Here is a 24792-nt window from a genome sequence, read left to right as displayed (position 1 = left end):
ATTTCGAAGCAAAGTTGTCGGATGTTGAATATGACATGAAAAATTTCCCCATCTACACTTGAAACAAAAGATCCATTTAGAGAATTTTCTCCAAAAATTATTACAATAAAACTTACTTTGCGACACATCCCCTGCATTTATCTTCGAAACAAAAAAGAAATCGTAATGATAACCCAGATAGAACAAGAGATATTGCTCCGGCATAATGGGAAGCACATGAAAATTGTCGTTTTGAGAAATCGAGAAAAAACGTGGGCACACATTTTTATTGCAGAAGATGCAACAAGACAACCTCAAAACGCACCAGAAGCATAGTCTGAATGCATTCTGTGCTCATGCCTCCTCTTCACTAGCTTCCGGAGTTCCAATGAGGCTGTTCTTTTCTTGTTGGAGACAATGCTGCGACGGTGGTCTTTTTCTCTCGCTCTCCTGGCACCAGTACTTGTCGCATTCATGTCCATTTCACCTAAGATTGCCGTTGCAGAATTCAAATTGCCCGTGTTGAAGCGCAGCACTGCTTCTGCAACAGCTGCTTCAACAGCGAACAGGGACGCATGGTGCTCCTTGGGGGCCCAACTCCAGATTACCGAATGTAGGCTCTCGTTGGAGTTCTGCGTTTTGCCGCGTTCGCACCTCTGAAGCAGGGCTCTTTCCGAAAGCCGGGTATAAACCGGTAGTAATGCCTCTGCCACGTCTTTCGGTAGATTGTAGGCATGCCTGGGCCGGGCTCACCCTTTGCTTTTGCGGCATTGTGCCGACACCATGAAGTTTCACCAGCTGGGCACAGACTGTGGTCTGAGCATTCATCAGTGGAGGTGACGTGGCGGTATGTGGCCATCACAGCCTTTTGCATCTCGCCCACGTCACCTTCATGCGATTTCAGAGCCCGGCCATAATATGTGCTCAGCCTGGTGATCAGCTCACCTGTGAGCCTGCCTTTCCCACCAAGGCCTCTTTTCCCATCGCGCTTTTGTTTCTGCACCAGGTTTCTCAATGCGGTGCCCATCCGTTTCTGTACATGATTAATACAGTCTTCCTTCTGCACGTCAATGTAACCATACACCTTGGCGTCTTGTATGGCGCAAAATGTCCTAGAGTCTCCATTAGACAGCATAGTTGTGTAGCGCAGGCCATGGCGTTCAAGCGACCTCTGAAATAGAATTAGAGCCGCCTCCACTTCCATTTGCCCCGCTTTGCTGTTCGTATTTTTTTGGCATTTGTGGTTAGCCTTCCATTCTTGATAGCCCTCACTACTAGGCTGTGGGCCCACCTCGCAGCCTAGGCAAAAGTTGGAAAGAACGACGTAGTCCAACACGTAGCCACTAAATAATTCGATAACTGTGCCCACGCCGATGTGGGAAGAATGGCCTTGCGTCTTCCACGTGCCGTCGTAGCTAACGGCAATATTGCCCCGGTGGCCGAAGCACAAGTCATCATAAATTGTTCTAACCTTTTCCGCACATTCGCTCATAGCGGACTCAGCCGCTCGCGTTGCAGCGGGTGCCAGCGTGTTCTTCAAATGCCGCTGAAACGTCTTGTGGTGCATACCGCGGTGTGAGATGCCCATTGTTGCGAAAATATCGTTCATTTTCGTTTGGCCGTTGCCGGTAGCCACCATCGCCCTCGAAGCGAGAAGATTTACTTCAAACGGATTGCACGTTTTCGTGCCGTTCGCGCGGGGCGAAGTCCATTCATTCGCGATCTCGCCGCACCTTTCACACTGCACTAGCACTTTCACGGCAAGTCCGTAGTCCCGATCCCCTCTGACGATCGTATCCGGTCCGTGGCAGGCTTTGCAACACAAGGCACCCATTATCGCGTTTAGGATATCTAGATGCATAAGCAGATAAGGAGCAGCGTGGTCCGAGTCCTGTGCGGTTGCCTCGCTACAACTCGCGGTGAAAAAGTCAATTTTCCGTGCAGTTGCTGGCGCCGATGAAAGCCGGTCGAGCGTCGCTTTCTCCCGGGCATGATTTTCTTCAACTTCGGCGTTTGTCACCACCTTGGCGTCGATTCGTAGTCGTCCGGAGTTCGCTTCACCGTCATCGTCGTCGGAGGCAACGCGCTCGGTCGCACCATCGCTGAACGGCCGCGGAGCGTCGACACATCTTTCGTCGGAGTCAACCAAGGGCTCTGATGACTTCGTAGACTTTCTCCCACGACCTTTGCGTTTCCTGCGACCAAATGCGTGCACGGTCCGATACTTTTTTGCGTTTCCAGGCATGGCGATACGATCAGAAGCTTCAGAGTGCTCTGCCGATTTCGAGGCGTCACAGCGGTAACCCTTTCAAAATGGCGTCGGGTCGCGTATGCAGGCGCAAGCCGCGAGCTTCCAGCCAACCGGAAAGCGCCATTTCAGTCACGTGCGCCGTTTAGCCAATGGCAGTGAGCGCGGCTCTTCGTCTTTGAGGCCCCGTTTTTCGAGCCGGGGAAACGCTCAATGTTGCTTACTGAATAAAAAAAAAAAACAGCTGAAAACGCGTTCTTTCAAACAAGACCAAAATGGCGCCGATCGAGCGCGTAGAACTCGCCGACAGCCGAAAATCTTGACACCTTCAAGAAAATAAAGTCTCAAGGCAGGAGAACGCGTCGGCAGGCCAGACGAGAAAGCTGGCAGAAGTTTTTGTCAGAGATCAATTCATACACACAGGAGGCTAAAGTCTGGAACATGGTCGGTAGGATAGCAGGAAAACAAGTACACACACTTCCACTCGTAAACACTCCGGGTGATACCTTGGAAGATCAGGCAAACTTCCTCGGTGCACACTTCGAACAGGTGTCCAGCTCATCCCACTATACTGACACTTTCCAAAAATACAGAACAAGAATAGAAAAGCAGAAACTCGAACACAAATGCACTAGATACGAGACATATAACCAAGCTTTCAGTCTAGCTGAGCTGCGAACGTCTCTAAACTCCTGCAGTACTTCTGCACCAGGTTCTGACCGTGTGGTGTATGAAATGTTAAAAAACCTACCAGCAGAAACACGAAAAACCTTACTTTGTTTGTACAATGCTATCTGGTTTTCTGGCACTATCCCTACCTCCTGGAAAGAGGCTATTATTATTCCCATTTCAAAAGAGGGCAAGGACCCTTCTTTACCTTCGAGTTATAGGCCTATTGCACTTACAAGCTGCTTGTGCAAAGTTTTCGAAAAAATGATAAACTGCCGGCTTGTACATATCCTTGAAACAAACACTTTGCTCGACCCATTTGAGTGCGGGTTTCGAGAAAGTAGATCCACCACAGACCACCTTGTTTGTATCGAGGCACAGATCAGGGACGCCTTCGCCCATAAACAATATTTTCTCTCTGTATTCCTCGATATCGAAAAGGCTTATGATACAACATGGCATTTTGGAATTCTAAGAGACCTGTCCCACCTTGGCGTGGGCGGAAGAATGTTTCACATAATCGAAAATTACTTGTCAAACTGGACATTCCGTGTCCGAGTGGGTACGGTTCTTTCCCAATTTGTCTAGGAAACAGGCGTGCCACAAGCTGGTGTACTTGGCTGCACACTTTTTCTCATCAAAATGAATTCCTTGCGCTTGTCCATTCTTCGCAATATGTTTTATTGTACATATGTCGATGACGTCCAGCTTGGCTTTTGATCTTGCAATCTGGCAATGTGTGAGCGGCAGGTTCAGTTAGGTTTAAACAAGGTTTCCAAATGGGCAGAGGAAAACGGACTCCGACTGAACCCACAAAAAGGCACGTGTGTCTTGTTCTCCCGAAGGAGAGGCATGCACTCAGAACCCGACATTGAACTGAACGGTCAACGTCTGTCTGTTAATACGGAGCATAAATTCTTAAGAATAATCCTGGACAACAAGTTGACCTTCGTACGGCACATCAAGTATCTAAAAACAAAATGTTTAAAAGCCATGAATGTTTTAAAAGTGTTGTCACATACTAGGTGGGAGAGTGACAGGCAATGTCTCATGAACCTATATAGAAGCCTCGTTCGCACCCGCTTAGATTATGGGGCCGTTGTTTATCAGTCTGCGACTCAAAGTGCTTTGAAAATGCTGGACCCCGTGCACCATTTGGGCATCCAGTTCTCGAGGTTCATTTTTTGCATTTTCCTAGAAAAACATTCATTCGTTTCTTCTTTCTTTCCTTTCTTACTTCAATCCGCCTTTCTACGGGTGCTTTTCGCACCAGCCCCGTAGAAAGCCTTAATGTTGAGTCAAATGAGTGGTCGCTTCATCTGCAGAGAACTTACATGTCCTTCGTTTATTTCCTTAAGGTAAAAGCAGACAAGCAGCACCCCTCATACTCTACCATTAATGATTTGTCGAGCTCAATTCTGTTTCAAAACAGGCCTTCGATGAGGCAGCCCTTCTCAGTTCGCCTGAAGAGTCTAGCTGAGAAAACTGGAGTCTCACTTGAACACAGCTTAATGGCTCCTGTAGCATACCCGCCACCGTGGCAATGGCAGGCTATGGACTGCGATGTGTCTTTTCTAGAAGTTACAAAACATGCGCCTATTGCCCACATCCGAACATACTTCCTGGAACTTCAACACAAATACACACGTACTGAGTTCTTTACAGATGCCTCCAAGTCTAACTCCTCTGTATCCTACGCTGCTGTCGGCCCATCCTTTTCGGATGCTGGCCCTCTACATCCAGACACAAGTATCTTCACAGCAAAAGCTTATGCGATACTTGTGGCGGCTAAACACATCAAGCAATTACAAATACAGTCAAATCTCGATATAACGAATTAAGTGGGACCGCCGCAACTCGTACGTTATTTTGAAATATCGTTGTAATGAAAAACTTCGATTGTAAGCAAGAGGCCAAACCTAGGAGCGAACATGACGTACCTTGGCAGTTGCCGTGTGCGCCGACAAGCAAACACACACACACAAAAAAAATTTACACACACTTCAAACGTTCTTTATTTGAAGAAATCTGTGATTTTCTTCTGATGCGTGTAGCACAAACGGCTGATTAAGTACACCTCAACACCTTCCACTTTACGTAGCACCTCATCGGGCACATCACTGCACCGACCAATGTAGGTGCGGACTTTGTTCATGTGCACTAAAACATCCGAGTGTGATGTGGTCTCATCCTCTTCAGTGTTTGGTGATACAGAGTCCTCTTCCTTCGGGTCGTCGTCGTCACTGGAGACGTCGCGAACGCTGTTGACAATCTCCTCGGTTGTCATGTCCGCCGACGTTAGTGCTGCGCTGTCGCTCTCCACGTAGTCGTCGAAGGAGGAGACGTCGGGCAACAGTTCCTCAACCTCAGTCCACAGGTCTCCTGGGTTGCTGTGGTCCTCTTCCAGGTTGTCTTCAACTAGGGCAGGCGCCTTGATTAGGCCTGCTTTTCGCCAACAGTTACGGATTGTTGACGTCTTCACGTTCCACCAAGCTCCCGGCAGCATTTCCGCCGCTTGACGAACGTTGACTGATGTCGGCTGCTTTAAGCGGAAATTTATAATAAAACGCTGCACAAGGCGCTTGCGACATTCCGCCTTAACACTCTTTATGATGCCTTGATCTAGTGGTTGCAGCAACGACGTGTTGTTCGGTGGCAGAAACTCCAGGCGAACGTGCGTCAAGCGAACATTCACAATGTGGGCTGAACAGTTGTCGACGCTCAAAAGAATTTTTTTATTTTCTTTCCTCATTTGTTCGTCGAGTTTGATGAGCCACTGCGAAAACAATTCTCTTGTCATCCAGGCACGCTTGTTCGCACAATAGTCGAACGGTAGGGATACGACGTTCTTCATGCAGTGAGGCTTTGCGTATTTTCCAATGACAAGCGGCTTGATTTTCTTCGTGCCCGACGCATTGCAGCAGAGCAAGACCGTCACGTGGAGATGCGACTTCTTGCCTCCTTTACACTGCTGACCTTTGAAGTGCATCGTCCGATCTGGCAAGAGGTGGTAGAAGCACGCGGTCTCGTCCGCGTTGAAAATGTCGTCTTCGGAGTACGACTCTGCCACCTCTCGGAAACGATCGTTCCGCCAGGAATCTGCACCCTCTTTGTCCGCAGCCTTTTCTTCACCTGAGACTACCTGCCAGGTTATGCCGTTTCTCTGGCGAAAACGAAAAAGTCAACCCGCACTTGCATCAAACCCAGTTACTTCAAGTGCGTCGGCGAACTTGCGGGCTTTTTCTTGAAGCATTGGGCCAGACACTGGGATGTTTTGCAGCCGGGCATCTTTAAACCAGGTCAGCACAGCTTGGTCGACATCTTGAAAATTTCCCAGGCGCAACCGCTTCCTCGTAGGTGCAAGTTGTGACTCTCGGTGAAGCTTCAGAATCTTTTCTCTGTCTTTCCAAATGGTCGCGACAGTCGACGGGGCAATGCCACGCTCCCTGCAGAGGTCGATTTGCTTTTTGCCCGAGTCAAGTTCCCTCAACAAATCCACCTTTTCTTGCAGGGAAAACTGCTTTCGCCTCTTCTTAGCGCTGTCACCTGGTGCATTCATCGTCGGGTCTCCAAACACTTTGCAGAAAGCTAAGAAAAAAAGAACGACAACAAAACGCAGCAGACTTCACACGTGCGTGGCACGAAGGACGCACGACAAAGGACGAGGTATGGTGGCTAGAGGGGGGAAGTGTGACGGGCAAGAGCGGAGGGCTGTACGAATTCCCGATGAAAGATGGCGGCCACACCAGGTGGCGCTACCTGCGCCGTAGGTGCTTGCGGCGGTATTTGCCTGCTTTGCGTATGGCTGCTAGACGTTAGTTTCACTTCTTTCTAATAATCGCTTATACACCGCGCCCGTGCTGTTAAAGGCACTACGTGTTTGTTTCGCTAAGAAGCATGTGTTGTAAGTTCTGAGCGGTGCTAAGCAATAGAAAAAAAAACAAAACAAGAATGCTTTTAAATCAGACGGAGGTTATTATATTTAAATGTTTCCTAATATCGGTTTCCTTTGACATGTTTAATCTGCAACAGCGTGCAAAACTAGGCTAGTTGGTTGATCTTCATGGTAAAAGCAGCGCAAAAGTATGGCGAGAAGGAGAACGACAGAGGACAGGCGCTAAATTTTCAGTTCCCGTCCTATGTCGTTCTTATTATCGTGTTCTTGTTGAGCTGATTTTACCATGTTTATAGTCTAGTTCAGTTGAAATAAACGACTTGCGGACTTTACATTTCACGAAGAGGGAAAAACACTAAACTGTTTCCATCATTCATAGCTTCATAGCGAGTATATTGGCTGCAGTGCAGTGCGTTTTTTTTAATTTTCTCTCAGTCCGTACCCCCCCCCCTTCATGTCCTCTTAATTGTAGGGGCTTCCCTTCGGCGTGAAATCTTCGAAGCATTTACGTTTTCCGGCTCCTTTTCCTTGAGAAACTTGAAGTGGAGATTGGAATGCTGCAGCTGGAGGCTCTTTGATATTGAACATTTTGTTTGAATATTTTAGCGATAGTTCTATCTATGCAAGATCCAATGATTTCTGTTAACTTACGGCTTTAGATGCATACTAAATACACGCAAGGGAAATGGTAAAACATGTTTATTTATCACACATTTGTCATAACATACTTCCATATCACGTTAAGAGGTCAAATTACTTTACCCTCCTCAACTTCAAGTGTTTCTGGCGCTCCCTTTGGACACTCCTGTCTTTGTTCAAAGATTTTGTCCAGAAGTGCATACGCGTGAGCAGAAAAAACTGGACTACTTTTGCGGTCAGTTCTTTGCTGTGAATTTCGCAGCCAACTCTATCCAGTTTGATACCTGCCAAGAACTGCATGAAACCGTGTATGCTGAAGGAGTGCAACTTTTCAGCAGAAAAGTAGAACGTAAATGTATCCTCCAAGGTTTTCACAAGTTTGGCCAGATTGTCACAAGGATACAGCAATCCTCCTTTGTCGAATTCACAGACTAATTCACTGTTCGGTTTGACAATGGCTCCTGATTTCTTGGTGGCAAGAGTGGAAATGCACTCGTTGCAAGAGCTTTTTTTGTTGAATTTTTTCGCAACATAGCCAGCAACGTAATAAATGAGACGGCTGTCACTTTTCTGAACGGCGTAGCTGCTGTGGTCACCACTTAGAGACTGCAGTGTAGACCTAGCCCCATCAACATCTCCAACTTCAAGCATATCTTCGATCATGTCTCGTATGCCGAAAATGGCATCACCTGTGGCTGGTGATGAAGTGTCAATGAGAGCTGTTACTAGCTCTGCTGGGGAGTTCCCACTCTTTGGTGGTCTAGCAAGATTGTAAAAAGACAAGCAATTTACAGTCACTAGGAACTGCCCGGGATTTGGATGGTCATTAGTACCAGAATATTGCCTAATTATTCCGAAAACATTCTCTAGTTTGTCCTGGCTGAGTCGGGCTGTTAGCATGTACCTAAAGCCGAGAGACTTTGTCAAGTAGGTAAGAAGTGAAAGCGTGCTACATAAAGTAACACGCAAACCTTCTGCAGTGCTCTTACTCACGAATCCCCCACCGGCTGTCTTTGCTGCTGCTTCCCAGTGATCCATAAATAAAAGGAATGCCTCGAGCTCAGCAACTTTCTCTGATGATGGTCTGAGCCCCTCTCGCGGGCACCTGGACGTCATCACAGCTATTAGTCGACTCATTCGCTTTACAAGCTCCACTGTGGGCATTAGTTTTGAACGAGAAATCTCGTCAATGTCTGATGCGAACAAAAACATGCCTTTCAAAACTTCATCACTGAACAGTGTGAACGCCAAGTTAACTTTCATTTTCTCAAAAGAATTGGGCCGAATGTGCACTCTCGTAATATGTGGCATGGCCTTCAGAGTTAAAGAACTTTTGTCTTTCTCCCATGCTGCCTCAATGTCCTCAACACACGCACGACCATCTTGAGTGGTGAACCCGGTGCTTACAAATGAGTTGCGAACACATTTCACTAAATGTGGGAAGTCGGAGCAGAAGTGAAGCTTTCTGGAGGGGTCCACAGGGTGGGTAACATTGCAGGTGGTCTTGACTGAGGATGCTGAAATAAAGAAAAAAGAAGCAGTCAGCATCTCTGCTTTTCAAACCTCACTGTTCTGGGAATATATCGCTGATATTGAGATGCATATATATTGTTTCACGTGCCCCATGCACATAGCAGGCATGTTGAAATTGGCCACAATAGAACAAATAGTTCTGTTTCATACCGCCAATTCCAAATGACCTCCACATGCTCCGATTCCAGGTCGCTCCATCACAGGATACAAAGTCGACGAAAAGTCCGGCTTGTTCTGACAGTAGAATGGCCTCTAGAAGAACCTTCGCCAGCATTTCTGCTTTGATGTTCCCTTTGGATGAAAACACTCCCAATATCTGTGTCCAGTCACCTGCACAAAATCAGTCATATAGTTAGACTCATGTTTATAGCAAGACAGCTGCCTGACCTGCTAAGTTGTTTCGCACAAAATTGACAGGCTTTCTTGCACCTTACACAAGTGCAATTCGCTATTCTGACTAGGCACTCTCAATAAACGTGACATCTAATAAGGAGCCGACTTGAAGTTCTTCATTAATTTGGCAAAGTGAAAGTGCTTTTATCAGTAAACATGTGTTGGCACACAAAATTGATAATAACGCTTCCTCACCTTGAAAAGGTTGAAACATCATCACCATCCCATGGTCGGCTGGAGTCGTCCGATCTTCCTACTGGGTGAACTTTCCGAGGTCAACGAAGCCTTCCACTGTCCCTGGAAATAAGTTAAAAACGAAAAACTGATTGCCTCCGCAGTATAAAAACAGGCCCTATACTGGGCAAACGTGGTGCATCTTCAGTGATCTGATGCTCGATTGAAGAAATGGTAGCGCTTACCTGCTGCACTGACGTTGAAATGCTCAGCCAACTTCATCTCATCGAAGATGATGCCTCCATGTCTACTGGAGATGTCCATATCTGTAGTCTTGATAGCAAGGGCGTTGAAAACTGCTTTGTTAAATCCAAAGCCACTTTTGAAGCTGCGAGTATAGCGCTGGAGACACGTCCTGCTTGGTAATATAAGAACTTTTTGCTTACGAAGCTGCTCGTATAGTTTAGGACTACGCATCCGCAGAAGTACACACTCCAAAATCCATTCCTTCTCATACAACATCCCAGATGTTGATTTTCTTGTAGCTGCCTCGAAGCAGGCCCTGACAGCCATTTGTTGCTTTTCAGGCAAACTTTTAATGCGAGCGCCCAGCACCTCGTCGGCAATTTGTTGATTTGCCTGCCGCATCGCTGCTAATTCGCGTTCTGCATTCAGCAGCTTCTTCTGAGCAGTACGCAAGCTGCGGCGTGTGTTAGCGAGCTTCTTCTGACGTTGGTACATGCCCCCGCTACGCCGCTTTCGCGACATTTGGTTTTGCACCAGTTTTCTGAGGTATTTGCAGTGTATGCAGGAGCCACTCTCACACACATAAGTACACTTGGCAGAAAAGTAATTCCCAGCAAACAATACATACTGTCCTTGCTTTTCCGGTCTCATGCCGCAGCCTTGACATAATGCAAGTGCATGTGTGCTGTCGAGCACCGACTGCGCTTCTTCCGGCGAGGAGGCGGTACACTGTGAATGCAGCTTGCCCCTCAAGTATACAAAGCAACACAATGAGTTCTGTTGGCTGCTATTAGCTTTGAATTTCACCAACTTGGGCAGCAAGATGTGGTCCACCTGCTCGCCCTCGAGCTCACAAACGCCGTATAACGCAGAATCACGTTCACTGCAAAACGTTAACTTGTTCCATGTTTCGTCGGGTAGACGGAGGTTGCCGCACACCCTTTGAACTTCGGCGTCGGCGTGAACTGCATCAGATGTCTCCACCTCGGGAAGAACATTGGGATCCTCGTGCTCCTGCTGCTGCACGTGTGCTTCGGGCTCTTGCCTGCTGACAGAGTTTGGCTTTTGCCGTTTTTTAGCAGGTCCGCGCTGCTCACATATATTTCTGTCCTTTCTTTTCACGGGCGCTTTTTTGGTAAAGTACTTCGGTGCGTCTGGGAACAGCGTAGGCACCGCATCTTCTGATAAACGCGGACAATCGCGGGGTATCTCGACAACCTCACCGTTTATAATGTGGCGGTATGTCCTTTCGATGAAACTGGCGTCGAAATGCCGCTCGCAAACGACACTGTCTCTCGTCAGCTCTTTGTCAGCCCGCTTAATATTTCGAGCCCATTGCTCTCGCCTCGAGAGATCCTTCGGGGCTTTAAAGACGGAAAGCTTCTCCAAGCACGATCTATACCCGCCTTTACAGCCAGGGACGAAGCATGTACTTGCACGACTTGACGACATGGTTCGCAGAACACATGGGTAAACAAACGACAGCGAGCGCGTAGCATCCGAACAAGGTGACGGCACAGCACAGAGAGAACGAGCGTGCCAAAGCAAGCGTGGCGAGCACCTACTACTACACCAGCGCCCCTTGCGGCGGCCAGAACTTTCATTGCGTTCCGCGCATCCCTCTCCCATGGCGGGGATACAGCGCCTGTCACACTTCCCCCCTCTAGCCACCATAGACGAGGCAACGAGGCTAGGCCTGCTAAGCTGCCACACATCAAACCATACCTGTGTGGTGGCGCTAGCAGTCGGCTCTCAACACGGTGATGATGATAGCTTCCGTGCATGGAAAAAAACAGCGGCTACTGCGCTACGTGAGAGTTGCGGTGCTGCTACTTTTAACTAAATTCGTAATATTGATGTTCCTTGCGTATAGGCAAGCAAATAAATTGTGCACGTTATTCTGAAATATACATTGTACTGAAATTTGTTGTTCTGAAATATTTTTACATTGAAAATATATAGGCAATCTGGCGGGGATTTTCAAAATATTCGTAAATCGGAAAAAATAGTTGATTCGGTGTTCGTAGTAACGAGATTTGACTGTACTACACACTCAAACAACATGTTGTAGTGTGCTGGGTGCCAGGGCACTGTGAGATTCAAGGCAACGTGAGGGCGGATCAGCTCGCTGCATCCGTCCATAAAAGCACTGCCCCTACACCCATATCGATCCCGGCCCTTGATCTTAAGCCGTCTCTCAAACGAAACCTCGGGTATACTGGCAGAGCAAGTGGAATACACACACACAAAAAAAACTACACGTTTTTAAGCCACACCTTGGTCATTGGCTGCCCGTATCGAAATCGCGTCATACCAACACCACCTAGATAAGTTCAGGCAGGCCTCTTCACTGCCTCCGTGACGTCACGCACCTGGCCCGTCGTCGCGCGCGCGCGAGCCGCTGCGGCGCGGACGTTTCCTGCGCGGCGGCCACTACAGATGAGTAAAACATTAATTTCTGCATTGCCGCGATATAGGCATAGAATATAAAATTTCTGAACGAACGTTATTTCACATCAAGATGAAATAGTGCTGTTCCGCTCCATCTTGGCGAACGTAACTGCTTCAGATTGCACTTAAAAGAAACGTACACAAGTCCCGGGCACCTGGCAAAATATTTATTACAATGTAAGTACCATGTATCACAAGGAACATACGAACTTCCAGCTTTTAGCAGTCATATTGACATCTATGACTACATTGTGCAACACAAAAACCGAAACTGACAAGATTAAGCAAAAAAAAAAAAACAAGGCGCTAGATTATTCGTTATAATGTTTCAAAATTTATCACAGTGAAAAACTTTTAGCATCTGGTACAGTCATATTCACAGCCATAATCACATTATGGGGCAAACAGAAAAACACAACTGCTCTTAGAACGAAAGAAACTAGCTACTGGAGTATTTATTACAATGTATAAAGTGTGTCACAAGGAACAAACATTTAGCATTTGGAACAGTCATATTCAAAGCCATATTCACATTGTGGGACAAAAAGAAAATACGAACCGGCCAGCTTAAAAAAAACTAGCCATTAGTAAAGCTTGCTTTATATTTTAGCGAAGGGGCCACTAGCAAAGTTTACTGTAGCGTTAGCAACTTTCTTTGCTTTGTACAGGCTTTTTCTTTCATGACACTGTCATTCCTGCAAGCGACATAGTTTTTTAGAAGCGTGTTGACAGCTGGTTTTAGAATGTTCTTGAGTACGGTATCTGGATGGTGGCCACTTGCACACATGTCCAACTCCTCGCCGTCGCTTAGTAGGAACTGCATGATGCTCAAGAGGACCATCCTTTGGTTGGCTTCTGCATGAAACCGCTGCTCCTGTTCCTTACTGACAAGGTGCTCTAATACTATCTTAGTGCCAAGAACAACATTAACAACGAAAGGCTGCGGAAACTTCAAGCCGCCTCTGCTCATGCTGTCAATGAGTACGTGCTCACTTTGCTGCAGTTCTCGGTCAGTGATCATGAGCTGTGACTGACAATCCTCACATGGCTGACGTTTAATTGCAGCATGCGCACAATAGCCTGCAATGTATGCCAACGCAGGCACGTCAGTTTGTGATGCCTTCAGGTCACTTTGGGTGAGTTTGATGGCATACTTTGCTATTAGCATCTCGTCATCAAGCTCCTGTTCCTTAGGTGCCAATGACAGCGGCATGTCTTCCAGCTTTAAAGTGTCCTGCAAGCGAATCTTTGTCTCCGCTTCGAATACTTCTGTGATTGACACATTGTAGTGAGATCCACACATTTGGCGGTACTTCCCGAACCTGGCCTCAAGGCAATCTGTTTGAAACTTCCCCAAAAGGACGTACCTAAAGCCCAGCTCATCAAGGCAATACCGTGACAGCTCAATCAATGAATACGTGCTTAGCCGGAGAGCAAAGTGGGTCTCCTTTGTCAAACCTCCAGCCGTGGTTCCCCTTCGGCTCCACCTGTCAAGCCAGGTAATGAACTGATCAAGGTACTGAACTTGCAAACAAGACATATCCTTCACAGGCTGCTGATAAACATCACGTAGTCTGTGCCCCTTTTCTGGAGTCTTAACATTTACAATGCTCCACCACCTGACAATCAAATCAATAAAGGTGGCCGTTTCCTGCAGTGCAGCCAAATGCAATTTCTGCGCTTCAAGTGACAAAGCAGATGACACAAAGCAGTTAAAAACTTTCAACACCAATTCCACATTTTGACGCTCTAGGTGGCTTGGATAAAGTGCTTTATAGCTCAGACCATAGGCAACCTTTGCAAGCTTGCTTTGTTCACTCTGGTACAGCTTCCTCAAAAAAGTAAACGAAGCTTTTTGGTCCTCACCACTTCCACAGCTTTCAAAAGGAGGATACAAAAGCGACTTGTCATCATCCTTCTGATTGAGCCAATTGTTGCGTATACACTTGAGCAAGTGAACAGTGTCCACAACATGAAACATTGGCTGCTGCGGGTTGGCAGGATGAGGGAAAACAATCCCTGGCTCATTTTGCTCGCTAAACAGAGACATCATTTTTCTGTTTATGGCATTGTTGTCTGTTACGACCGCAACAACATGCAGACCAGCACTTTCAAGCCTCATGATTAGTGTCTTTAGAACATCATGCAGCTCCGTTGCTGTGATACGAGTTACCGGAAGGATATGAGCAGCATCTTTATAAGATGAAAGCAAAGACTGTACCATGAACACGTGCGCTGTCTTGCTGATTCCGCACAATGCGCAGCAAACCCTGTTAGGCAGCCACCTTTATATTCAAAAAACTGTTGCAGGTGTATTTCATCAAGCATGACAGTCACATTTTTTTCATGAGGCTTCAGAATGGTTGCTCTGCGCCTAATGTACCTCAGAAAACCTTCTTCGCACTGCTCTTTCGATGGGCTCACATCATGTGCAGCGCAAACTCGCTTGATGGTAGTGTCATGCGGCAAGACAAGCTTGTTGCTGTGGCGAAAAAACTTGTAAGCATGTGGAGAAATTGTGTGCAATATACTGCTAAAAACTAAAAGCTCTGCAGAATACCGCACGCCATTACTCTTCTTTGTCAGCAGCTTGCACTGCTCCTTCAGGAAGATTAGTGCGTCAGCCCTCTCATCATCATGCAGCTCATCATCAGAAATGTCATCCAGCAAGGATAAAACAAGCCTAAGCACTCCTCCCACCTTGTCCTCCTGTTGACGGGCCTTCTTTTCACAATATCGCTCCAGGCTGTCTAGAAGGTTGTTCAGCACACGGACATCACGGACTTCGTCAGGAATGCACACATCATCCGACACCAACGGAGCGCACTTAAAATACACGGAAACGGACAGATCCTCTGTAACCACCACAGATACAAGCATCTCCGGAGCTTGCAACGCCGGTTCGATGTGGGCGACGATGAGGCACGTCTCGCAGGCTGTTGTACACCAAAACTTCTTATTTGGACGCTCGTTAACCCGAGAAATCAGTTCACCCAGATTACAAACTTTGTACTGTTTTTCTTCTTTTTCAAACGCTGCTTGGGACTCGTGTATGGCTTTCTGGAGTAGCTCATTTTCAGTCCGCTTCCTTTTCAGTTCAGGCTTTTCTCGCGACGTGCGCGAATCCGAGATATACGAAGGGCAGTCTGGAAAAATGGCTGGGAAGGCGTCTGGAGTCAGCCGTGTCAACTTCATAGGAGCTTCAATGGTTCGTCCATCGCAGTCCGTATACGTTGACGTTGTGCGCAGGTGTTCCGACTTGAAGTGACGCTCGCAAACCTGCGCGTGACCGGAACAAAAAAAAAAAAAAAACACCAATTAGAATCTCTTGGGATAATTACGAGAAATCTCGTTAATTCTGAATCCCATCTGTTAATTCTGAAGGGGGACAATGCACGATGCAGCTTACCTTGGGGTCCTTCAACAACCTCACGTCGACGTCGCTCCGTCGCACAGCCCGCTGCCATTCCGCTCTTCGCTTAGCGTCTCTCGGAAAAGAAAACAAGCGGACTTTCGGACCATTGTCATAGTTCCCTCGACAGTTGGGTACACAACACCGCCCCATGTTTCAGGATACATTCGTCAACAAAATAAATTCGGTGAAAGCGGTAACTGCAACACGGAACAGTGCGCACGGCGTGGCCGCGTGGTCTCGTTCAACGACAGAGTGAAATAATTGTCACGGCTGCCGCCACCTGTCGGAGACTCGGACAACTTACGGCTCTGCCGCAAAGCTACGGGCTACCACGGTGCTCGCTCTCTAGAGAGAGGTCGCCCTCCTCCTTGCCTGTCAACATGCCCGGACACGTCGAAACGCTGCTGGTACGGCGTGAGCTAGGTGGTGTTGGCGTGGTAGGCTCGGGCAAAGTTGAATGACGTCACACGAAGGCGCGCCGAAGTGAAGAGGCCTGAACTCATTTAGGTGGTGTTGGTCATACATATATAATACTAACGATACTCAGGATAGGACACACATATGCGACACACACTTATCTTTTGTCTGGTGACGATCCACCATTGTGTGACAGATGTGGTGAAGCATTAACAGTACTTCACATACTAATCCAGTGCAAACACTTAGAAACTCTAAGAAAACAACATTTTCTATTACCTTACCGACAACATATACCTTTACACCCTGCAATGTTCGTCGGTGGGGAACCGCTTTTTAGTCATAAATCATTGTTAGAGTTTTTAAAAGAAATTCATAGTTTTCATATCATATACCCGGGCATTCCGTAGCATGACCTCTCCAGAGAGGTTTTTGCTGCGGTGGCTACACAAGAAAGCACTTGCCTCACGGCCCTTGGACGCAAGGGTATGAACGAGTGAGGCACTTGTGCTAATGCCATACATATCCACCATCGTCTTTTATTATCACCAACTTTTGTCATCTATTCACACCACACACACCTTTCACGGCAGGGACATGATTTTATTATTTGTATGTTCATACCCGTCTTACCGCGAGGAATTTTATGGCCCTTATACAGCCGCTTATCACTATCATTGTCCATATTTTTAGTAAGATGAACTGGCGCTCTTTGGCCGTGAAATGGCCCTTGCGCCACAAAACATCAAACATCATCATCAGCAGCACCTAGGCTTCGCGTTGCAGAGCACACTTCACACGATCGCACAACCATGCACTAGGCTAGCCAAACACCATGTGGGCTGCGTAAACAAAACGGCGGGACGGCAGGCGACCTGAAAACTCGAAAGGGCCACTTCTTGGACCTGATATGCATGCGGTAAAGTCCAAGCAGTGAGTCCAGCAGGTCCACTACACCCATATGTCTGTTCTAAACCTTTAATATGCTAGGGCAATCATTCTAATCAAACTCCTTGGCTTAGGTAAACCAGCGTTTAGTCATTTTCACTGGATCCCTCCCAACAAAGCTCGACACAAATGTCACGGCGCGGTTATCGTACCAACGCACACACGATAATTCCATGTCATCTATGACGGTTGTGACTTCCTCTGAAGCACCACCTCTTTTACATTTCAGTTCCTTTTCGCTTTTCAGGCTGCAGTTTGGCAGACGATTCCCCATCACCATTCTGAGCGACGAAATTTCATCTTGTGATAGTGACCTGTGATAAAGTGCATGTATTCATTGCACTGCCGCTCTATACCTTCACCACATAATACCTATATCCCCTCCCGCGCAATTTCCTACTATCTGAAATATGGTAAATGCTGCTTTGTAGTGCTGAGCTGCAGCCACAAGGAAATTGGATAACCGAAGCTTGAAGGCATCGCATTACATATATTTGTTTTGCAATTTACTGGACAGTTGGCACCACGATATCAATTTTATCTTTCAAGTTCATACTGTGCCAAATTTGGCACACACTAATTTCAGGTTCTTTGGTGTAGTTGCGATAGAACTACTGAAAACTAATAATAGGCTTTAATTTGTGAGATCATAATGTCTGCCAAAATGTATTTTCTATGCTTATCAGGGGAAAACGCTCATAGAAAAAAAATGTTGATTTCTCGTGTTCGCCCCCTCCGAGTTGCACGTTGCATCCCAAAATGCACTTGCCTCTGTTTCGCTTATCGTTTAACAGATATGGAATTACTTGCCCATCATAAATGCACAAAACTATGAGAATTACTCCGAATGTATTATATTCTCAAGTGGGCAGCCCACACCCACAAAAAAAAAAAGGTAAACGGTATGTGCCAAATATGGGACTCCATGCAATAGAGGGTTAATGACAACTAACAAAGATGTTGTTTTCTCATTATTATTGTGTCTAAGAAAATGAACCTTTCATTTTACACTTCTTTCTTACATTATTTAACGATGTAATATTGGGTAAATGTTTTAGGTTGTTTAAGAAGCGTTGAAAGCTCAGGAACCTATTATAGGTTCGTCTTCAGGCATATAGGTTCTCCAACTGGGTTCCGCGAAACCCAGGGATTCTGTGAAGGACATCTCGGGGTCCCATGAGTGGATAAAACGAGTCTAACCCGCTCCCGTATTAGCCTTATAGCAATTTAGCCCCACTAGCAACTAATTAGTTATTTTGGAGAAGAAAATTTGCATTTTTTTTAACACCGAAGCATCGCATGTTGCTTCTGCATATCGGGTGACTGCGGGTAGTGAAAGACCTGCATGGTAGCAGCACTAGAGGGTCGTTACTTGGAGTGTGCCATAAAATTATCAGAATTAGTGAACGGGTAGTAACAGAACGCTCAGTGTCCTGATTGTTTACTGACATGATTTGGCCTCAAATAATACACACACAGAGTAAAGAAACGCAACGACAAGCACAAGCGGCTGAGTGTTTCTTTACTCTGTGTGTATTATTTGCGGCCAAATCATGTCAGTAAGCAAGTACCAACTAGGCCAACAATCAGTATTGTCCTGATTGTTGTGGCAGAAAAGCAGGGAGGCAAAACCTTCCTTTAGCGAGACTATGACAGAGTCAACACGTCTTTTCAGTTTGAATGCATCACGAAGACTGGTTTGTTTCTACACTATGTGCAACACTGTCGTAGAGAAGGAAGGGAAAAGAAAATAAAAAACAGAGAAGTACCGTATTTACTCGATTCTACCGCACCCTCGATTGTAACGTGCACTCGGTTTTCACGACGAAAAAAAAAAGTAAGACATCGATTGCAATGCTCTCCCATTTTTCTGGTTGGCCCACACGATCACACTACTTAGGAAAACGACTCCTTTCGGGAGCGTCTTCCGTTTAAATATGAGGTACGGGGGAGCTTGTGTCTATCTGACGTACAACGGAGCATTGCTGTCACTCTAATTTTACCGTGGCCCAATGTCAGCATGCGTACTTGCTTGGCCCCCTTCTTCTGGAGGGTTGTGGTGCCAGGCATGTCGAAGTAAAGAGGCGTCTGATCGGCATTCCCTATTTGCCCAAGCAGGTAGCCGTTGTTGTGCCGTAAGTTTAGGACGAACCTCTGAAAACTGTGAAGCTTTTCTTCGTACTCCTCTGGCAAGTTTTGGCGCATGCCCGTTCGCTTTCGGAGGGAGAAGCCTTTCCTCTTCATAAAGATAGTTAGCCAGCACCTGCTTGCTTTGAACTGGCTCCGCTTTAGCGCTTTTTCTAAAGCTAACTGCATAGCCCGCGCTTAGAGCAGTTCGTCACAGGCCGCTGTGCCACTCGCTGCTCAAGCACATACTCGGCGAACAGCTCTTCAATTTGCGGAAACCGGCCCTGCGGTGGTCCACTGAAGCCTTTGCGTGAATCTTTGACAATCTTCTGCTTTTGTTTCCGCCAGTCCCACACGCACGTTTCAAGAACTCCGAATGACCGCGATGCGGCCCGATTTCCATCTGTTTCGGCACACGCGATGACTTTTCTTTTGAAAGCGGCATCGTGGTGCACTCGTCTGTTTTTGGAGTCAGCCCTTCCATGCCGTCGATGCTAATGAACTACAAGATGAGGAACTCCTCAGCACACGTACGAAGTGCCGCACATGGGCAAGACATAGGCAGAAATAGCCGACGCGCCATGCCGAAACACGTAGGGGGCGGCCATTTTGGAAATGCCGATGGCAATAGAATGACCGTATTCGTTTTTTTTTTTTCGCACTGGATTTCAACGCGCATGCGATTTATGAACTCGCTTAACCAGAAAAAAGGTGCACGTTAGATTCGAGTAATTACGGTACTACTACATTCAAAAGAACACGTGCGAACCTTTGAGAAACAGAGAGAGAAAATGCTGTGCCTGTGTTGAGTGTCGGCCCCTGCTGCTTTCAATTTGCTTCATCAATCAGTCCTGTAGTTCGTAAAAGCGACGACGTCAAGGACGCTCTCCACTTTTCCTGTATGGTCCGCCACGTGGATCACTCGTTGCCTTTGAATAGCAAGCCATTGCGGTTGCACCCCGGAAACAACGTTTATAGATACTTTTCCAGTTTCTGAACTCCCCGCTTCGCCTACAGGGAGCGGGCGGCCGGCTGCAGTTCTCGCCACAGTGGCGCTGCAGTCGAACTTTGCGCCACGCAAACGAGGGCCGTCTGCTACTGCTCAGCGTGTTGTGCAGCGTTTACACGACGATTTTAGGTTAAGAAAGAGCGCTGCAGCGCAACTCCTTGTTTAAGGCACGAGGAGTATAATTTCGGGCCTAGATACGTGAGTTACGTCTTTCCGGGACCTCGGTAAAAACAGTAGCTCGCGCAAGCATAGTGCCAGGCGTGCACTTGTCGATTAACGGGCCGTTTCGCTGCCCTGTAATTTCTTGTTTCAGATACTAGAAGGAAAACTTGGAGCTCAGTTGTATGAGCTACGTCTCAACGAAGCCTCGGTAAAAGCTGCGACTCATCTGTTTCCTACTGATTGTTATTTAAAAGCCGTTTTCGCGAGTGTTAGCATAGGGATCTTTGACGCTCGGTAAATTAACCTTTCAGCAATAAGCATCTCAGCGTGCCGTGCCCTAAAGGAAGTTGAAACTGAGCCTTTGCTGTAAGGTACAACTTTAGTTGAAAATTCCACTGAAACGGCGTTATTTCTCTGTTCAGCTGACATGAACCTCTGCGCTTTCTTCTGTCTGAGTATTCAGGTTTCTGGATGTCTGTCAACTAGTGAATAATATTTAGGATCATTCAAACAGAAAATGCAAATTTTGTGGAAAGAAGTAGGAAAACATCAATATATTGGCACAAATACTTGCCACTATCAAGCACTAGTTCACAAGTATATTGCCTTTAACTCATGAAAAGGAAAATGCATCTTTATTAAAGCACACTTGTCATGAGCGTTCGAATTTCAGACAAGTTTGGCCTTCTTTCTTTCTCTCTGTTCTTTGATGGCACTGTCATTCTCTTGGCACTTCTTTCTTGCAAAGAAATGCATTCTAATTACAATGTAGACGTGAATCAACTCTGCAGTAAATTCACTGTAGTGTTGTTTGCAACCAACAAAGCTGGTGCCTTTCTGAGTAAGTGCCTCCATTACTCTCCAAAAGAAGTCACCAAAGGAATAATTTTTCAATTCCTGGCTGATGACGTACTCCGCACTTCTCACGCATTCGAATAGTTTCTTGGAGGGGTACACAAGGCTGCCGCTCACGTATTCCCTTTCCAACACCAACGATGCTTCAGAAGGGAGGGAATCCTGCGCACCTACTGCTTCTTTCTTGCATTCAGTGCAACGTGTGGCTTTGAGGACCTTGCGAACTACATATCCAGCGAAATAGTACAGCGCTGTCTTTGCTGGTAGAGGAACGCTGTACACATGGTCTTCAGGTCTGTTGCTGCACTCCCTTAGGAGTATGAATGTCAGACACCTCGAAACCTCTTCCTTGAGGCTTTCCTTTTCTGCAGGGCTTCACAGCATTTTGCCCCGAGACTCTCATACATGCTCATCAGGACTCGTTCAGTGCCCGCCTGGCCAGCTTCGCATTTTCCTTTGGTGGCTAGTTTGATTGGAGTGTACAGTGCGAGAAGGCAGAACAGCTGACTAAATTTGGCCACTGTGGGGCGATCTTCGTCGCCACCAAAGGTTCCACGAGGCCAAAAAAACGCTGAAAGAAATAAAAGACATTCCTTATGAATATTGCGACAAATAACATGAGAAGCTCTTGCTTTACCTCAAGTGGGCCCTGGTTGAGGGCTGCAGTAAGGATGTAGTTCACACCCTGGCCCAGCAAGAAGTCAGTAAGTGACAAAACAGGCATAAGTGTCACGTGCAAAGACTCCATGGATTGTCTTGATGCAAATAGCTTCACATTCATTGCCTCTGTTTGATTCATCATTTCCAGGAAACGCTCGAGAAACTGCAAAGAACATAACGATGAAAGTGGCAAATGCACTAGCAGCAAGGAACCAAGCAAAAGCAGAAACATATGCCGCCACACGTATGCGTATTGCAGGCTAGCATGTTGAACAATAACAGTTTTAGAACCAGTGGTGTAGCACAAACCCAGTTATTACAAGCCCGCTTTGCCATAAAATGAGTGAAGCAATATTTTTCAGTAAATGAAGAATTTACATGCATAGCATACCTTTATCTTTGGAGAGCCGTTTCTTATTCCAGCTGCAGGAATTTTGGATTGACGATGTCAAAAAGTCATTCAAAAGTGATGTGAACTCCTGTGTTCCAGCACTGTCGGCGAATCCTGGCTCCTTCAACTGGCGTACACTTTCAAGCCGATCGAGACACTGCGGCTGAAAAGCTGCAAAAAAAAAAAAAAAAAACATTGCCAGAATAATAATTATAAAACTTAAAACAGCTTAAAATGCATGAGCAACCCATTCATAAGAGGAAATCGAGTTTTTGCACATGTGATGTGTATTCAACATTAAAATGTTTGCTTGACTTAGCAAGGTGTCAAAGCGTCTGCAGGAGGGTACCAAAGTAAAGAGGCAGCCAATGTGCTGATACGGTACCTGGGTGGCTAGGCGGACACTTATTGTCTGAAGCTTCTGCGGCTTGAAATGATATTCAGTTAACTTTGGCACAACTTTGATGGCTGCTTTCTTCTAAGCCTCGAAAAGCCGTTCATAGTGCTGGTGATTAGCTTCATGGTCTCCTATCTGTAATAGAAGAATGGCATACAAAATATCTGCACTGCTTTTCCATAACCTAGAGGTATGACTGCTGCGTCGATAACAGTGTGGTTTACTCACCTGTCCAAGTTTGTGTTTCATCATATGGTTCCTAATACACTTCATTATGTGTGGCACATCACATATGAAGTGAAGGAATGTGCCTTCTGGAAGGCATGGGTGTGCCATTTTGCACTTTGGTTGCTGAAGTTTGCGCTTATTCCCAGATGAGTCCACATTGACTTGTTGTTTCCAGCACCGTCACTGATCACTGCCAGAACTCTGGCCCCATGTTCATGCAATCGTAGCACAGAGTTTGTTACAACTTTAGCTAAAATCCACCCGGGTGCTGCTCCTTTCGCAGCAAAAGTAGCAATAGGCTTCACCCATGATGCAAACATTGGGTTGAACATGACCACCAAAGCATGGTCCGCAAGCTTGTCACTGTCTACTTGACTAACATCATCATAATCAACAAATCCATCAAACTTGTAAGCAGACCGATTATATTCAGTTCCCTCACGCAACTTAATTTCATTAATAATCAAACAACCATAGGTATGGTGGTCCAGCTTCCCAGCCATGTGATTCTTAATGCTCTCACGAGCAAACTTATTCAGGCCATAGTCACATGGAAGGCCCCTCAAGGGCTGGACAAGGCGACTTGGACTAGGAAGGAGGAGGACCTTCATTTCCAACAGCCTCCTGTAACATTTCGGGCTTGTGAGCCTCAGCAGCAAACAAACCTTGAGCCAATCTGTTGTGTACCTATACCCATTGGGTGATTTTGCTGCTTGTTGCATCATGGATACACGAATGGACACTTTCTGCACTTCAGGTAAATCTTGAACGAGATCATCCAGAGTCGCTGAAGACGCAGTCTTCAACTTTTCACTTAGCCGACGCAATTCAAGTTTATTCTGTGCTCGTGCGACGGTGGCACGGATCAAGCGTTTCCTTAATACGCCGGTTGCAATCTGCACCTTCCTCTTGGGTTTTGTTGCCCTTTTTTTTTTTTCAGTGTTCTCGCTAAAACGGCACAGGCAGCACATGTACCTCTGTCAGCATCAGTCAAGCCAGTGCAGTCCTTGTGATGAATATTTCTTAGCGACACATTTTTTTCTTTCGCTGTGCCAACAGGCGGACAACCGAGGCAAGATTGCAAAAAGTGTAGAGCATGCACGACCGCTTTTACGTCCTTGAGTGACCGCAGTGGTATATCAAATGGTAACTTATTCAGCAATTTTCCGTTTGCTGAAACCACGTAGGTCAAATCCTCGCGGATGACAGTGCTCTTGAGAATGCAGTAGATGTCTCCTCTGAATTCTACATTATAGAATACGATTACCCGAGGCTTTCCCAGCTCTTCAGTGACCGCCGAACTCCAATTGCGAGGAAGCTGTAGTGAAGCAGTTTTTTCCACTAGCTCAGAAAAACTGAAGTCCTCCGAACTAGCGTGTACCTGTTGCGGAGATTCTTCTGGAAGATCGCAAGGCAGCTGCACAGCTTGTTGAGGTACAGGTGCCCTTTTCTTTGGCGACCTTTGTCTTTTGCGGCTGCATGACAGGTACACTGGGAGGTTCGAAAATAAACAAGGAACTGCATCGCTATTCAATGCCCATGCACCACGGTCGATTTCGAAGACTTCTGCATTTATGACATGCTTATATGTCTTCAGAATGTCGCTTTCTTGAAAGTGAAGATCGAACACCTTGCACGTCCTTCCAAAAGTTTTGTCAGTGCGTAGAATAGATCTTTCCCACTTCTGCAGCAACAGCGGGTCAGACGGTGGAGAAAAGAAGCAGCGTTTCTCGGGGGTTTTTCTGTATCCGCTGGTGCACCCAGGCACAAAACACGTCAGCATGATGTCCCGAAAGTGCTTAGGCATGATGCACAGGATAGCAGCAGCCGTAGAATTCACCTTGGGAGATGTCCAGGTGTACACACGTGCTCGGTGCGTCCACACGTAGTCAATGCGTGCCCGCGATGTCAACAGAGCAAATCGCGCCCGCCTCGAAAGGAGGGGTTCGGAAACTG

At 46.6% G+C, this 24792-nt stretch overlaps 2 protein-coding genes across 6 annotated transcripts in view; one reads left to right on the top strand and one right to left on the bottom strand.

The window, feature by feature from the left end:
* Positions 1-24792, top strand: part of LOC119180428 (uncharacterized) — a 112345-nt gene that overhangs the window by 7131 nt on the left and 80422 nt on the right. The gene's annotated exons all lie outside the window — the stretch shown is intronic.
* Positions 9620-11782, bottom strand: LOC142767644 (uncharacterized). The gene has a single exon (XM_075869774.1). It carries the CDS (start codon positions 11448-11450, stop codon positions 9735-9737), a length of 1716 nt encoding a protein of 571 aa, XP_075725889.1. The 5' UTR covers positions 11451-11782; the 3' UTR covers positions 9620-9734.

The sequence above is a fragment of the Rhipicephalus microplus genome, chromosome 7 (assembly GCF_043290135.1).
Source record: "Rhipicephalus microplus isolate Deutch F79 chromosome 7, USDA_Rmic, whole genome shotgun sequence".
Lineage (NCBI taxonomy): Eukaryota > Metazoa > Arthropoda > Arachnida > Ixodida > Ixodidae > Rhipicephalus > Rhipicephalus microplus.
The sequence above is the reverse complement of the archived record's forward strand: the minus strand, read 5'-3'. Positions and strand labels throughout refer to the sequence as shown.